The sequence below is a fragment of the Diabrotica undecimpunctata genome, chromosome 8 (assembly GCF_040954645.1).
Source record: "Diabrotica undecimpunctata isolate CICGRU chromosome 8, icDiaUnde3, whole genome shotgun sequence".
NCBI lineage: Eukaryota > Metazoa > Arthropoda > Insecta > Coleoptera > Chrysomelidae > Diabrotica > Diabrotica undecimpunctata.
Genome location: NC_092810.1, coordinates 42945174 through 42963662, shown reverse-complemented (window position 1 = coordinate 42963662; position 18489 = coordinate 42945174). Strand labels below are relative to the sequence as shown.

The 18489-nt window shown below is 33.0% G+C and overlaps 1 protein-coding gene across 9 annotated transcripts in view; it reads left to right on the top strand.

The window, feature by feature from the left end:
• Positions 1-18205, top strand: part of ATP8A (ATPase phospholipid transporting 8A1) — a 187280-nt gene extending 169075 nt beyond the window's left edge. For 6 of the 9 annotated variants that reach the window (XM_072540155.1, XM_072540150.1, XM_072540153.1 and 3 more), the window contains 2 exons: positions 182-267; positions 14938-18205. In XM_072540155.1, coding sequence (XP_072396256.1) covers positions 182-267; positions 14938-15035 — 184 coding nt within the window. In that variant the 3' untranslated portion in view covers positions 15036-18205. Of the gene's footprint in view, positions 1-2; positions 22-181; positions 268-14937 lie in introns of those variants that run through there. The other 3 variants (XM_072540156.1, XM_072540157.1, XM_072540158.1) reach the window with 2 other exon arrangements.
• The last annotated feature ends 284 nt before the right edge of the window (positions 18206-18489 follow it).

Genomic DNA, 18489 nt, shown 5'->3' with positions numbered 1-18489 from the left:
AGCTGAGTTCTTCCCGCACCTCACCCACCTATCGCTTGAATCGCATGCGCTTGGTCTAACTCATCTTAACCTATTGTATCCCCTCTGTATCCACCCCCTATCGACCGCAAGAAGCGTGGTCGAGAGCTCCTTAATAGTCCGTGAGCTTAGATAGCGCTAGAGTATCGAAACATGGTTACAGACTGTCTGAGACTGCCCGGCTGCTGAGGAACGTCTTCACCAGGAGGAGCACGGCTCCCAGGATCGAACAAGATGTCGAACTATCACGTGAGTCTCGATTATTGGGTTTTGTGTGTTGGATATTTGGTCAATCTAAAAGACACTATTGAGTATTTTTAATAAAATTGTTTGTTTGTTTGTTTTAATATTTTTAACCAGGTTCTCTAATAATTAAGCATAAGACCCTTAAGCAAATTTATCACATACCAGAGTGATATTGCTAGTAGAGCCATCTAGTTTAGATGGCAGAAAGCTGACACCACTAAAATAAATTTCTTAAATCGTTTTATGGAGTATCGTGTTCTCTCTCGAAAAGTCTATCTTCATTCACAGCACGACATAACATATTGTGTTTTTATTGATAATTAATGAGGGAATGAGAAGAGAGCAGCGCAATCTCAGAGAGAGTTTAATCGCTCGTCTAAACAGCTTTTTAGAGCAGCAGTGAAAATAACATGGTAGTGACTGATACATACAGCGATAGTCTATTACATGAGACAGGAAAAATGCCTAACATCATTAAAGAAATAAAGCAGTTAGATATAAGTATCGTTGGAATAAGTGAAATGAGCTGGCCAGGCTCTGGAAAAGTAACTTTAGTCGGTCATATTATCTTGTCACCCAAACAGGTTTATGACAAAGAAGATATTAAAAAATTCTATTATGATTTAAAATAGTTTTAAGAGCTCGATGTTATCACGGGAGATTTTAATGTGAACATCATTATTCAGATCTGTTGTCAGTAAAGTTATGATAGCAAATAGCCAACATCATATTTAAGGATCGACAAGAAACGATATAGCAGAAAGAGACAAACGATTGATACAATTTGGAAGGATGCGTTCAAGAAACCTGAAAATTCGATAAAGAACAATACAAATAACTTACTAAATTTAACTAAATTTTAATTCACGTTGAATCTGTTCATATAAAGTTTCTTTAACTAATATTGTTTATAAAATTGTTGATTTTTCACAATTTTTATTAAATATCCATCCACAAAACCATCTTGAATTGAAGATTTGTCTTAAACCAGTTATTATCAAGAGCTAGGTATATAAATATTCACATATTTATTACCAAACTTATAACAGCAGTTTCGGTGGCACGAATTTTTCTCGAGTGAGATATTTTAGGGTTTTACAGATTTTTATTTACAGCGAAACGATTTACTATAAGCTTATTTGAATGCCTTAATTGAAAATGAAAGGAGACTTTGTTATAGTGACGTAAAAGTTGCTACTCAACTTGCAACAGCCTAATGGGTACACATTTTTTTCAAAAGTTACTTTTCGTTAAAATTTCTTAAAGAGAATCGTAACTTTAGAATCTTTTTTCTTGAGTACATCTTTCAAATTCCGAATCTTCACTGCCGTGCTTGATAGTAATTATATTAACGGCATAAACAACCGAAAATATTACCAAATAGGCCTAGTGGTACTTTTTATGCTTTCAAGTAGTTCAAGGAATAAGATTTTTCTGTAACACTGACCCTGCCAGGTAAACGTCAGTTATGGGCGAGGTATGGCTGTAACAATAACCTATATGTTTCCTGCAGTCGATGTTTTGGACTTAATTATTTATTAACAAACTAAGGTCAACGATCGGTAAATTTTCGCTTTTTTCGTCTATCAGCAAAAAGTGAAACATTTAGAATGAATTTGAAAGTAAGAAACTTATAAGCCTTCATATTACATGAAATGCAATCGGTTAAATAATTTAAAACTTATTTTATTTGTTTTTTCCAAATTAATTCTTTTTGCAACAATATAAGTCAGAAAATAATTAAACTACAGTAATTCAATGGGTCTTTTGAAAGAATAAGATTTATTCTATCAATATTTAAAAAAAAATTAAGAAAAACAATTTTAAATATTGCAAAAACATATTGCATATTATTTTGCAAAAACATGTCGATTTTTTTCTTATAAAAAATTTTTTATCCATTGCCTGTAGGAAAACTATTTGTTCATTGGATTATAACAAGAATCTTAATGTATACATTCTTTGCATTTATAGATCACCTGATTCTTCTGCAGAACTATTTTTTCAGAACATGCTAAATTTGTTAGACAACCTGCCCAATAAAAGCAGAAAAATTCTATGTGGCGACTTCAATAATAATTACGCTGTAGCTTGTTCTACCCAATTATCCTTGGTTAATATATTTGAATCGTATGGTTTTACAATTCACGTTAATTCTACAAGAATTACAATTCACGTTAATTCTACAAGAATTACTCAAACAACATTTATCATAATTGAACATATTGTCACCTCTTGATCTACAATTATTAATGCAAGACTATCTGATCATGAAGCAGCATATACCAAGTTTAATACTCTCAACAAACCCAACGTTTATGTAGGATTTTTTCCGCTTAGAACTTTCGTAAATTCCAAAATTTGCACATCACTTCTGGGTGGCACTTTCCCTCTGTGGACGTGGACTATAAATTCAATAATTTTTTAGATAAGCTTGTCTGTATTTTCAATAAGGCATTTCCTTTAATTACAATTAAGTCAAAACGTCACAAACCCTCGACTCAGCCAAGAATATGCGTTCACTACTGTACATCAAAAAATTTACCACCAACGTCTTTGTCATTGAATATATCACCAAGTACAGAGGAACCTCTCTAAAACTCATCAAAACACCTAAAAAAGTGTACTATCAAAATCGTCTGGGAAGCTCTAAAAAAGTTGCAAAAGAAACTTACTCCATAATATACGATCTTCGAAGTAAAACTAACACAGCTCAAACATTTGCTATTCCAAACCCTCAAAATCTAAATCAATACTTCGTTAATGTGAGTAAAAATATAACATCAACTATTTAGCCACAACAAGATTCTATTTCCTATCTCCCTAATTCAAAAAAGGTCTCGAATTCATTTATTATAAGACCAGTTAATAAATCTGAACTGATCCAATCAATCAAAAGCAAATCTTCTATAAAAATTTTCCTAAATCTCCCAAATGTGTTAAAATTCCTGGTATTTTTAAGTAATGATTCCTTTGAAAAAGGTATATTTCCAGAGCGCCTAAAAACAGCCATTATTATTCTTTTTCATAAGGGCATCATCTCCCTTTGCAACTTAAATCTACAACTTCTTTTCTTATGTTCCATAAAATGACAAAAGCCTATCTATCTGATTTTATACCTACCTAAACAAACAAGAACAAGCTTAGAGCTTCCGCCTAAAAAATACAAAATATTTTGATCAAGGTAAGATGGGGAATGGACATTGACTCCGAAACCAATAATGCTCAAACACACACACACGTACACAAAAAAGAAAAAAATTGTCGTTGGACAATTTGGGACGACGTTAGTCCTTTTTTAATTCAGCTTTGTCTATAATAAGTAAGAGATCTAATTAGCGTCATTTGAAATAACATTCTTTAAGGTTTCAATTATACAAATTAAAAAAAGAAACGTCAAAATTCATTAACAAGAACCAGAGAGTTAACGGCTCCTTCTCTTTCGATCTCTCCAGCGAGTTTCAAATCCGGCCGATTTTTAGGACCACATTTTGAAGCTTTGTGGACGGTTCTGTTGATAGGCAATCTATTTAGAATTTTCAAATGACGCTAATTAGATATCTTAATTCTTATATAAACAAAGCTGCTGTGAATTACTAAAAAAAAGTACAAATTCCTTCCCAAATTGTCCTAGTACATCTTTTTCTTTGTAAATTTGTGAAAAAATACAAGCTTTCTAAATATTAGATAAAATTTCCTGCAGGTAATGGTTAAAAAGATATTCAAATTTTTTATAAGCAAAAAATCGACTTGTTTTTGCAAAATTATTTTGCAATATTTAAATTTTTTTTAATAGTATAGATAGAATAAATCTTCTTTCTTTTTCTATCTTTTCTTTTTTTTGTATTGTTGCATAAAAAATAATTTGGGATACACAAATAAATAACTTAACTATTTGACCGACCGTTTTGAAATTTTTATTTTATGCACTTTTTAAAGTCCCAACATTTCATGTAATGTGAAGATTCTAGGTTAATTTTTAAGAAAGTTATTAACATTTATAAAAAATCAAAGTTTTTGACTTATTTTGCAACTTTCTTAATAACAAATAAAAGTAGAAACATTTAAAAAACGCCATTTTGAAGGTTTTTCTATAATTTATAAGTTTATTACTGTCAAATTTGTTTCAAATGCTTCACTTTTTGCTGATAGACGAAAAAAGCGAAAATGTGCCGCTTTTTGATCTTAATTTGTTAATAACTAATTCCAAAAGTCTTTAAAGAGTTTAAAATTAATTCATTAAGTCCAAAAAATCGACTGCAGGTAACGAATAGGTTTTTGTTACAGACCTCCATACTACCCAAAACAATTGTCGTTTGACTGGCGGGATCAGTGTCATAAACGGGGTACTTTTTTTTATTATTTCGCTGAACTAAAGGGATACTCGATATTTTGTTCTGTTTGTCTTGTTTGGTACTTTCTTGACGCTTTTTTACTGTTTCACCTTTAGGTCATAAACAACCATATTACGCATATAAATAGGCGAATGAATATGGTTTAAATAGTGAACTTAAAAGAGATTTAAAAGCTTTTTCATCTACAACAAATTTAATTTTGATTTAAAATTTTAACAATTACGTTCTTTAAGGATTCATATTCTGAATACTGAAAGAACAGGCTAAAATAAAAACATATAAATTTTTTCTTTTGCTCCTGTCTTGATTCTGACTTTTCTGATTTTGATTTCTCTCAATTTTCTTCAAAATCTACGATCTCTTGCCTCCTTTTCTACAAATTAAAGAAAATCTACAGGTATACAATATTCGGCAAAAATATTTTCAAGTACTGTGTTCTAATAAACTACAAAATAACTGGTTTAAGTTTCTAAAATAATCTTTTCACCGAAACCCGAAATTCACAGCGCCAAGAAAAACGTACACCGTAAAATACACTTTTTATTATTTAATTTTTGGTATTATATAAAATGAATCTTGTAAATAAAAAATAGAATTAACAAAGAAACAAGAAGTTGCTTTTTTAAATTACGCCGAAGCTAGAGCTTTTTCGCTTGAATATAAGCTTATTATCAATTTTTTTTATACAGGTTGTCTTGTGTTCTTAAAGAAGATTCATAATATGAATGTCAAAAAGTAACGTAACTTTTAAAGAAAGACCAACATATCTAAAAAGTCTAAAAGTGTTAAAATGATTAGACTTCTTCCACAATATTTAATTAAAAATCGTTGATAAACATTTATACCAATCAAAACTCAGGTTTGTAAAGTTAGAACTCTGCTCTGTTGGGAACAACAGGAAAAAGGGGTGGTATGCTGATTTTAAACACGGTGGACGCAAATGAAGCCTAAATTTCTGGAACATATAAGAAAATCCACGTAATCTTTTTGACCGATCCTAAATTGAAGTTGGGCGAGATAAAAGGGGGCTAAATATAATAGAAGCCATTGTATTCACCACTTTACATGTGCATTTATAGATAAAAGCGTTGTCTTCAAAGTGGGTACCACGTTTATCCTGTCAATCAAAAAAACAACGTTTCGACGATTCAGGACTTTGCCACAATTTCAGCACAACAAACAGGAGTTTTTGCGGCGATGTATGAAAATGAAACATAAATGCATTATTACATCCTAAAGTCAAACTCGCAGTAATCTTTGAGAGAGGAAGAACCATCAGTTTTGAATACTAAATAGCTTTATTTTTGTGCGTTTTCAAAAACGTCAAAAGCAGAATAGTTGTTTCCTAACCCACCGTATTAATGACTTCAAAAGAATGCTAAAGGAAGAGAAACTTTGAACCAAGTGAGAAGGCTATTGCGCATTTTGGGCAAAAGACAAATCGTTTGACAAAAAAAATGAGTATATCCAACTTTGGCATCAGTATATTAACGTAGAAGAGGACTCGGTTGTTGAATAAGGTTAAATTTTGCCTAACAGTTTTTGTTTTATTATTTAGACTCTAATGCGCTTATGTAGCCAATCAACTATCTTCCATTGATGAATAAGAAACGTAAATATTGTCCAATCTTCCAGTAGAGACAGATGAAGAGATATCATTTAACTTTAGACTTGATTAATTTATTGTTTCTTGAATATTTTTCATTGTAGAGTTTATAAAATGCTGTTCTTAATGTAGGTTCAGTTATTGTAAATTTGGGTTATGTCTCTCCAAAAAATGTGCCAGCACAAAACCAATACCTTCATTTATAACAGCGTCACTAACGAGATACATTAAATTGCTCATCTTATTTTGTACATTGCTATATTTTGGACACTTCCTCATTGAGTCTTTAAAATACCTACAATATTTTTAACATCTGTTATGTAAGTCCAAAACGTTCTTACGTTAATGGATTTCCAACATCTTTTCGACGTCATTGTTAATTGTAGATTTCAAATTATTACCAGCTCCTTCTTTAACACAGCTATCACAAATACCGTTAATATTAAGAAATTGAGACCTCCAGCTGATGTTTGCTGACCTTATAAAAGCACATGATCTTTACATATATTATGGGAGGCAGAGAGCAAAATAAATATAAATGTCATACAACATTTTTCGTGAGTTTTGCCGCGTTTACTGTTGCCTTATACTTGACTTATTGTCGCTCCTCTGTCACTATTTCCCACTGTCTCAACCCCATTTTTTCCAGATCCTCTCTTATTGCATTTTTTTGTTCCATGCTATCTCTGCAAGGGCCATATATGACTCGCAGGATTTTGCGTTCTCACACCAGTAATTTATTCAATTCTTTTTTGATAGTATTCCATAAATATAAATATGGAAGTAGTTCAAGTAGTATACCATAATAAAAACACAAGAATTAAAATGATTAATGGAGTTACTTAATTTTTAAAGAAGCATTCAGGGAATAGAAAAAGAAATATACAAATATGGATATGTCACTTACCGACAAAGTTTTGTATAATTTGTATTTCGCAGATAATCAGATGATTATCGGTCCAGGTTGATAATTGTGTATTGGTGAAGAACAACAATTGTGGTATTAGAAGAAGAAAAGAAATCAAATGCTGCGAGACATACCAATACCTGGTGTAAAAATTACTAAGGATGGAACACTGGACCATATACGTCAATCTATATATTTCTATCCATACACTAATCCATATACTCCAATGCTTCCACAATGAATTCTCGCTAAAATCCAAACTAAGCGCAGACTAATTAGAGGGTATGAAAGATTTCGTGACCTACAGATCAAAACAGAATACAACCAACTCTCAGCGTTTATAACACTAGAGGTGAACAAGTCCAAACAAGAACAGTGGAGACGAGTTACCTCTGGTCTGGACCACAGAGACGGTTCAAATTTCTGGAAAAAATTCAAAACCTTAACTAAGCAAAAGTCAAGGCCTCACTCTCATCTCAACGTAAACAACATCGTACTATCCAATACACAAGATAAATCAGAAGCCTTAAAAAATACACTTCAGGCAACTTTTATCACACCTGAAAATCCAAAAAAGTGGTTTAAAGTTGATGCCGAAAGGATACTGGAAGACGTACTCTATTACCCTCCACAGTACTTTAGAGACTATAACATCCAACATCCGATTAAGGCTCCTGTGCAGGTGTGACTACGGTAGAAACACATCTCCTGGCCCAGATGGCATACATAGGAGATGCCTCAAAAAATTTTCAGAGAGTATAATCCCTCTGATTACTAATATTATCAATGCATGGACTGAACTACTTTCCTACTCCATGGAAAGTAGCCAATACAATTATGATTCCCAAACCAAGGAAACTCTCTTTTAATACTCTAGGTAAAGTCTACGAGAGGATCCTTAAGGAAAAACTCGTAAAATTCCTAGAAGAAAACAACATTATCTCAGAATTAAAATTCGGATTGAGAGCTGAACACTCTTCTCAAAATGCGTTGACAGAAGCAGCAACTTTCACTTTACGCACAATCAACGAGAAAAGCAAAGTAGCCATCAGCATATTCTTAGACGTCCAGAAGGCTTTTGATCAAGTCTGGTACGCAGGCTTGATCGAAAAACTGCGCCACTCTGAATTTCCAACCACATTTCTAAAAACAATACACTCCTATCTCTCCAACCGGACCATCCGAGTTAAAATCACCGAAAAATTCTCCACTTCATTCACATTACAAGCTGGAGTGCCCTAGTGCTCAATTTTAGCACCTATCTCATACACAGTTTACAACAGCAATCATTTTACTTTATGCCGACAATACTGCACTACTTTTCTAAGGCACCATGGACGGGACGTTGAGGAATCTAACTGTATTCGACAAATCTCAAGCCCAATTGGACAAAATCGCCAAATGGGGCAATAAATGGAGAGTTACTTTAAATCCAACAAAAACACAAGCCATCCTCGTCAGATACGGAGAGGTGCGAGACGTGCACCTTAAAAGACAGAACCCAAAAAATACCCAGGGCAACAAAACTTACCTTTTGGAAACGGTCGACGGGAATCTCTTGACAAAGAAGAGTAACAAATCAGACCCGTTTCGGCTTGAAACCGTGCACTGGGGAACTCTGAATTAGTAGCAACTCTTCAGTACACCGTGCACGACAAACAGGGCGTCAAAGTTCTAATTCTTGCCACGGTGCGGCGCGTCCCAATTGCCAATAAGGAATTTATATACAGATATATAGATTTATTAGTCATGCAGATGTAAAAAACTCTCCTGATCAATTGTTATGAATACAACATTTCAGCACAAGTACTTTTACGAAAATGGTTGCGTTTCGATTTAATTTGAGTTTCTTACCACTCCCTAACACGTATATAATATAAATATTCCCAGCATCGCTCTTAATGGCTTGATTAAGCGTGAGTATACAATTTACTTTAATTGCTATCGACACATTTAACTTCATCTTTCATCGCTAGATGTCTCTAGTAGCATACTCTGGTAATTATTTTTCTATAATTGCCAGAGTAGTCGGTGCGTTTTGGTTTAGTTTGAGTTTTCTTACAAGCTCTCTCTGATGACGGGAAGACCCAGAAACACGTGTTAGGGAGTGGTAAGAAACTCAAATTAAATCGAAACGCAACCATTTTCGTATATTTATCGTCCTTACTCGACGCAATGAGTACAAGAAAGATGGTAATTTATATGGGTAAATTGTTGATGCATAGTGGAATATAAATATTCCCAGCATCGCTCTTAATGGCTTGATTAAGCGTGAGTATACAATTTACTTTAATTGCTATCGACACATTTAACAAGTACTTTTCATTGAATACAAAGCCGCCTACGATACAATAGATAGAAACAAATTAATAGAAACGCTAAAATAATTCCAAGTGCCATAAAAAATAGTAAGATTGGTAAAAATGACAATAATTAAAAAAACCATTTGTGCTGTGAAATGCAATGGTTCAATCTCAGAAGAATTCAAAGTAAAAAAAGGTGTTCGCCAATGAGACCTGTTGTCTACCATGCTATTCAATGTAGTTCTAGAAAAAATTGTAAGGGTTAGTAGGATAAATATATCCGGCACTCTTTTCTACTAAGAGCACCAATGCTTAGCGTACGCTGATGATGTGCTTCCCATTGCAAGAAATGGAAAAGAACTGGCAAGTATAACAAAAAGACGGGTTTCGGGAAAGCTCTAAAATAGGACTGAAATTTAATATTAAGGAAGACCAAGAAAGAAATTGAGAGATGTAGTGATGGAAGATGTCAGAGAGAGGGGAATCAGAGATTGGAAGCTGACAGATAAAAACAGAAAACGAAGAAAATCATCCATCCAGCAATGGGCCTAAAAATCCTGTTAACGCTATACTTCCATACATAGGACAGGCGTGCATAAAAAACCGCGGATCAACTAAAAACGTGACATGGGGCAGCAGCTACGTCCTGACGGCATTTAGTTCCAACTCGTGGGAACAAAATGGACAGGGAGACAAATGACAAAATATATGATCCAGAAGTGGACTCAAAAATGAGTGATTCAATATGAGATGATACCATGGCCACATAAGACGAACTAAAGAAAATAGAATACCGAAATAAGTTCTAGAATAACAGCTCTGAGGTAGACGCAGATGATAAGGACAAAGGAAAAGCTGAAAAGACGACGTTGGATGTATAAATAAAAGAAAGCGATTCAGGAATTGTTTATGGAATGGTTAAATTAGATTTAGATTGAAAATAGTAAAACAACGAAGTTCATTATTATACACCCATAACATACATTTTCGAGGGCTACTGATTGTCTTAGCACCATGACAGCTTTCGACAAAGTACAACACCGAATAATGGCAAAAATACTGCAGAACACAGAATTAGATGACGAAGACGTGAGAATCATTGCCAATCTATACCGATATCAGAAAGCCATAATACGAATAGACCAATAAAAATCGAAAGAAATACCTATAAACCGTGGAGTAAGACAAGGATGTGTGCTTTCCCCTTACTTTTTAATATGTATTCAGAAGAATTGTTTAAAGAGCCATTAGAAGACGTAAATGAAGGCATAGTTATTAACGGAGCACTTCTGAATAATCTTAGATACGCAGATGACACAATGCTCCTTGCGGACTGCAGAGAAGAACTACAGATCTTGGTTGATCGCATTACCCAATACTGCGAGGTATGGAATGACACTGAATACAAATAAAACAAAAATCACAGTGGTAAGCAAGAACAAGATTAAGGAAGACAGTGTTTATGCTAAAGGAAAACTTTTAGCAGGGTGCAAAGATATCAGTACTTAGGTTGCGAACTAAATTAAGAATGGGATAGAAGTACGGAAATAAAACGACGTATTGAGATAGCTAGAAATTCTTTTAATAAGATGAAAGCAATATTATGCAATGGAAAACTCAACATCGAAATTAGAACTAGAGTATTGAGATGCTACGTGTTCTCTGTCCTGTTGTATGGAGTTGAGGCCTGGACAATTACAGAGGCGACAGAAAAAAAACTCATTAACTTTGAAATGTGGTGTTATCGAAGAATGTGGAAAATATCTTGGACACAACACATAACAAATGCGGAAACGCTACGAAGAATGAAAAAAGATAAAGAAATACTATAACACTATAATACAAGGGAAAGTGGAAGGCAAAAGAGGACCGGGGAGAAGACGCACGTCCTGGCTAAAGAATCTAAGACAATGGAGTGGGAAAACGTCAATAGAACTTTTCAGAACGGCTGCAGATAGAGTCAAATGGGCCATGATGATCGCCAATATCCTTAGGGATGGGGCACGTTAAGAAGAAGCACCATGAACCCCTATTCTCCTACTCTGTTACGTATTATTTTTCTACTTAACTCTTACCTAAAAACTTAGCTCACAAAAATATAACTGTTTATATATCACCATTGTCCTGATGTACATAGAATGTAAAAATATATCCGATAATGTATGAATCTTTTTGAAGAACTTTTATATACAAGTTAACCTGTATGATATAATTTCAATGAAACAAATATAAGGTACAGAAACTGTACGACCTGTGCTAAACCTTAGCTTTAACAAAAATCCACTAACGATTTGGGTTTAATTTGGTTTAATTTTTAATTCGTATTAATGAAATAGTAGAACACACAATTAAATCTGGATATTATGGTATTAGTAGTGGAATTTAACGATTTAATAACACTAATTTGGTCTATAAGTCACTAAGAACGTTTTCTAAGAAGTATCAAAATAGTTTGGCTGTTATTTGTTATGTTTTAAGTGAGGCGGATATCATTTGGATTATCAAAAACCAAGTTATTCAAAGTTATTTATGAGCGAGATTTTCTTTCATGTTGTACATTTTTGTACTTGTACAACATGTAGTAACAACGATACAATATAGCATTCATTGATCTCTAGATAACATCTAATAGCATATCTCGAGAGGTCATGTGGACATCGAAGAAGAAAGGAGTTTTTGAAGAGTATGTGAAACTATTGTATTTTCATATTAACCGCCTTGTAAAGTCAACTCTCATTCGTAGAGAGCTCACATAGTCCGTATTTATTCTTGGATTGGAAAACGACTGTATGATATGTACACACTTCTAAAATATAGGTCAAACTGGCAACAGGTATATGTTCTCAAAAAACTTGATAGTGTGTAAACTTTTTTTTATTATAATCAGCTGAGTTATATTAGCTTTGTCTTATAGGTTACAAATACCTCATGGAAGAGCGATTGTCGACAAAAAACATATTAAAAAACATTAGAAGGCCAACCTCTCTGTTATAAGCATGAAAACCCTTCTAAAGTTCTAAAAATCACATTTAAAAGATGCTTGGCATACCAATGGTTGCTGATTGGCTGACGCTGATTTCCATCGCTTCAACGAATCAGCCATTGGTATACCAAGCACCGTTTAAATGTGATTTTTACAACTATAAAAGCATTTTCACTCTTATAACAGAGCTGTTGACCTTCCAATGTTTTTTTATGTATTTTGTATCGGCAATAACTTTTCCGGGAAGTATTTGTAACCTGTAAGATAAAACTCTGAAGATGGCATGTTATATGTCGAAAGTACTCAGCTTATTATAATAAAAAATTTTACACACTATCGTTTTTTGAAAACATGCATTTGTTGCCAGTTTGACCTATACTTATGTATTCTAACCATTGCTGTAATAGATAACAGGTAAATTATACATTTGAAGAAGGAGTTGCCACTACAAATAAGATGACGATTGAGAAGAATAGTAGTTTTGAAAATCTAAGTCGGTATTAGATAGCAATGGCAACTATGTAAAAACGCATACAATAGAGGATAAAGGCCAAAGATGATATGGTACACGACTTTTGAACAATATATCTGCGAGAAGAGTTAATATTGGGATGAACCAATATATAACTGTCTGCTTCTCTTTATTTTGTTAGTTTAAATACTTTCTTTTATATCTTGAGTTCTGTCAAAATGAAATTTGCCTCGCAGTGTACAATAAAAAACATGACAAAAACAGAGAAACAAATTAGTTCCCTTAATAACTTAATGAGGATTTTTACGTATGTTTTGAGTCATACCAGTAACAATAATTATTTTATCACCCAAACAATAGATGGCTTGTCGGTTAATAATTGTTTAAGCCTACTTTAAAATCAATTTTCACTTTAAATGTGGTAAGCATAAAATATATGGTTTAAAGCCAACTGATTTTTCTTCAGACGTCAAGAAATGTTCACCACTCAATTTATAATGCCCTAGAGTTATGTAGATCTATGAGGCATCACATAGCTAACACTTTTCCCCCTGTGTCATGCTTCCCGTGGGCATGATTGTGCTACACCTAAGAATTGGGGAAAGCAGTAGTCGAAGCACAAATGTCACCATTTATTTTCACGAAGTTTATTCCTTATTCACATCTCTGGTTCTATTTGCCCATATGACGTTTCTTATGGGGTATATGGGCTCCTATATGGGATGCTGCAATTAATTCTACAAGGAAAAGTGGAAGAAAAACGGGGACCATGAAGGGGAAGAATTTACTGGCTGAAAAATCTACGTACGTGATTTAACACGACAAGCACAAATCTTTTCAGAGCAGCACACTGTGCCAACTACAGATTTGTACACAACATCCGAAACGGATAAGCACTACAAGAAGAAGAAGACGTTTCCTATTAGTCCAGAGTCCTACTCAGTATAGAGTTCCCCTCGCACAGTCTCATACTGGGACGGCTTGAGTTCTTAAATCTGGATCATGATTTTTCTGATATCAATAAGCAATTGTCTTTTGTATTGTTTTCAGTTTAATTCGGCTACCAACAAATTTTGATCTCAGTTTATGTCCGCTCAGATGTGCTTTACCCCTGCTACATTTATTTATTTTTATTTACCACTGTGTCATCGATTTTTATGTAATGGTTTCATATGATTGTACATTTTGATCAAAAGAACTCCCTTAGTGTCAAATCAGGACTGAATGGTGGATGACATCTTTGAGGATTACATATATTCCTTATCTGAGTTACTTGGATCCAGTTTGTTCTGAATTTTTTTAAATCATCTGCCCAAAGTGTAGCTTCCCCTATCTTTCTTTTGAGTTCCCGGGGCCATTCCAATATCTTCGTCGTCCGTCTGTTATGTGTCATTCTTGCCACATGACCAAATCTTCGTTCGATGATGTCGAATATGTCGTAGTGTCTCGTTGTTAATTAAATTCTCGCTAGTGGTTTCCAACATTGCTCTCTCCATTTTTACCTGGACGCCCACCCTTTGAAATGCTGTTTATAGTTGTTTAAGCATATTTTTAGCTTTTAGAACAATTCAAAATTGTCCATTCTTTTTGAAGCTATATGAGAGACCAATTTTAACCAGAATGGAAAAAAATATTGACAAGCACCTCATTTCACAACCAGGAGGACTGAGACCCGGCAAATCTTGTACTGGCCAAGTCCTCACACTAACAGAATACATTGATGAGTGCTTCGAACAAAAACTTCAAACAGAGTATGCTTCCATAGATCTGACAGCAGCCTATGACAGACTAATTCGCAAGACATTGCTCCACAAATTGTATGATATTTTCTATGACCACCATCTTGTAGCTTCGTACATTTTTTACTGCAAAACAGACGTTTTTTCGTCTTGCTGGAGGGCAAAGGAAGTAAGTGGAGAGTGAAAATCGTAATTAAACTAATTAACAGTTTATGCAAACTGGTGTCATAATTCAAAACATATGTAACTTCCCTCTTAATTCACCTTCCTTTTTTTAATAAATAATAATATATTTTGTATTTTGATAGACGGTTTCGCTTTTTCCCAAGAAGAAGGAGGAGCAGTGTCGCAATCAGCCGTTATAAGAGCCTACAACACCAACATCCCGAAGCCTGACGGTATGTAGAAGCACGCCAGCAGGGAGTCTCGAAAGTACTTATGTTCCTTTCGGATCAAAATGTAAAACTGACAGATAAAACAGAAAATTTTATTGCTCGGTACAACCCGATCTACTGCGTCTCGCTGTCAACGTGATACGCAGAAGATTCGGTTGTTTCGGATTATTTTTTTACGAAAATTCTAACAAAGTTATATAAAATGCATAATGTGTGTTTTAAAGGTAAAATTTTGAACGTTAGAGTAGCTTGAATTGGTTTTTTTATAGTACCAACGGAAGAGGTGAGTGGCAGAAGAAGCTGTTTCATTTGATATATTTTGAGATGTTGAGGTCCAAACTAAATTTACTCGATATATGCCTCTAGTGATTATTTTAGAGGACAAGGCCATACAGTATCTTAAACTGTAAACGAGTGTCCATATAGTTTCTTCTTTCGTTCACTTCTTCAATGTTTGTGTATAATTTTTGCACATATAGGAACCTTATTACTACTTGTTATGTTACGGTATTTTCGTAAAAATTTACAACTATTTTTAGACAGTAACTCTTCTAGAGTTATAGTCACTACTTTGTATTGATATAGAAGTTATATTTTGACACGTTTAAAAATCTGTTGATGAAAATATGTGTATATACTTACAGTAGAATAAATAATTGATCACCTAACCTAACATAATCTCTAACTTTCTGTGAAATGCAACCTGGAACCACAAGCACGTTACGTCACTGAAATGCGTCGTTGATGGTCAGTTTTATGATATAACATCAAAGATTTGAGTTGCTACGATACTGGGGAACTAAATGAACAAAGAAAACAAAAATACTAAACAACACCTTCGCAGGAAATCGAAGATTGGACGTGACATGTGGTCGATAAGTGACAAAATAGAATTTAGATTATTCAGTCAACAGATTTTTAACAGTACTTACAAGAACTGAAATTGCTTTGGTTGGTGATTATTCTTTCTAGATTTAGGAAACTTTACCAACGAATCTAGTGTCTTTATGAGAGTAACGATGCAGATTATACATATCACAAATCTGTGGTACGTTTTTTACTTACATTTTCTGGCATTTGCTTATTTGCTTTTCGAATAATATAACATGTGTTATATATTTCTTTTTAGATCTTGTTTTATATGATTGTGTTTAGATGTAGAACCACCGCATCAGTTTTTACTACAACTTTTGTATTTTTACGACCAAAGGAAGTGAAATGCTGAACTGAAACAATTTTACAGTTAAATTAAAGAAGAAAATGAAAGAGGAGTATCTAAAGGTGCTGTATAAGAACGATGGCATTTATTTTTAGTACTTTTTGGACTTATTCCTGTTTAATACTGTTTTCATATAACGATTTTATTAGTTCAATTTCAAATCTTAAAAGTTTTGTATAATTGTTAAAAATTATGCTGGTTTGTGTAATTTTGTTTGGATGTAGTGCCGTCGCATCAGTTTTTGTTATCAATACGCTGTTTTACGACCAAGATTAAGTGAAATAGTGAACTGAAACAATTGTACAACTGGATCAAAAAGATTAATAACACTTCACTACTATTACATTTTGACACGAATACGTCGTGAATTGTTGTCACCAACCAAGTAATTTCAGCAATATTTTTTATATTGTCCATTGTAACGAAATTATGTTGATCTACTTATTTAATAAGTCTAAAAGTGTAAATATTAATTTTAAAAGTTATGTTTTATGTAAACCATCCATTGTTAAGTTTGAATTTTTTTAATTTTAGTATTAGATCATGTAACTTTTATATAATTGTTGATGCAGATGTTGGAATTTATGTTTATAGTTTATTTTTTATTAAAGAGGAAGATTTTCTGGAATTTGTAAAATAAATTGTGATCATTTTTATTTTAATTATTGTTGTTCCAAGCTATCTAATGATTTTTCAGATAAAAACAACTTTGCTTACAGTAAATATTGGCGTCCCACGTGGGGCACACATAAAAAAACAGCTGACACCAGATTGAGTATGAATATATCCTTCGTGAAAATCTCCTAACTCAAAACTATGTAGTAAGCGTCATAAAGTATTAGAGGTTTAAAGAAGATACTCCAAACTACAAGTATTTGTGAATGAGTATTGAGACTTTTACGGATCCAGCTACTTAAAAAACTATTCTAGATAAATATTCGTATTCAAATATACTTGTAGTCATAAGGAAGCCCCACAGAGTGTGCTGTCACACCATTGTTTATTGTAAGTGATATCTCTCTCAAGACTTCTTATTTGACATTAAAGCTGAAATAAATGCTTTTTACTAAATATATTAAAACACTTCTTGTCCTTTAATTTATTTTTAATAAACTATTTGGTAATTAAACACCTAGCATAGATTATTTTATCGATTCCAGAACTTTCTTTCCAGTTATTATAACTCGGTGTGTCAAATAACTACAGTCACTCGTTTTAGACTTACAATAGATAAAAATCACTTAAATTAACGTGCCTTTTCGTATTTAGTTCTGTAGTTTAGCTGCTCCATAGGGCGACACAATTGTTTAGTTGAATAGTCGCCAGAGTGAACTTCAAAACTATTTTCTTAATCCTGCATTCTAAACTCACCGACTAAATTTATACATGTTTAAATTTTGTGGAAATTTTATGTTGGTTATGACCTGTTTGTGGTCCAGATTTAGCCTCATGTGATTATTTTTGGGCAAAGCTACAAAGATGACTAAGAAAGTTGATATTTTTGTTATGTTTTACGACTATCTTTGGACGAATCTTCAGAGTTGTTTAAATATTGAAGATTATTACTAAACATAAATTCATGAAATTTTAAACATGTACGATGAGTAATTACAAATTATCCAGCATTTACTTACACCGTTATACTTAAGTGTTCAAAAAAAGTGATAGAAGCTTTTTTTGAAACAATAAATACTTGTTTTCTTCATGTTACTAATTCTTGTTAAATTTTGTTTGTATTTGGTGCTTGATGTGAAGCTTAAAAATAAATCATATTATGACGACTAATGCTTAGAATGTGTCTCTGATAACATTTTGATTTATAATTTAAATTTAATCTTACAGGAATGATTTTTTGGTAACGGTTCAGTCGAAATTCGGTTTTTAATAAAAACTTATCATTTGTTACATGAATATTGTCAATATAAAATGTACGAAAGAAATAATAAATATAAAAATAAAGTACTTGAAGGTTTTTAATACAACTGTCAAAAATCACGTTATTTCTCCGATCTTGTCTGGACGCAGAAACGTCGCATAAGATTTTATTAATTACGTTGATTCTACGATTAAAATCAAGTAAAATAACGATTTTACAATTGAATCAAAGAACAAAATGAATCAAAATCACTGAAAAAGGACGATGGTAGTTATTTTTAGTGCTTTTTGGACATATTTCTGTTTAAATCTTGTTTCCCTAACTATTTGTACAATGCAGATTCAAATCTTAAATATTTTTATACAATTGT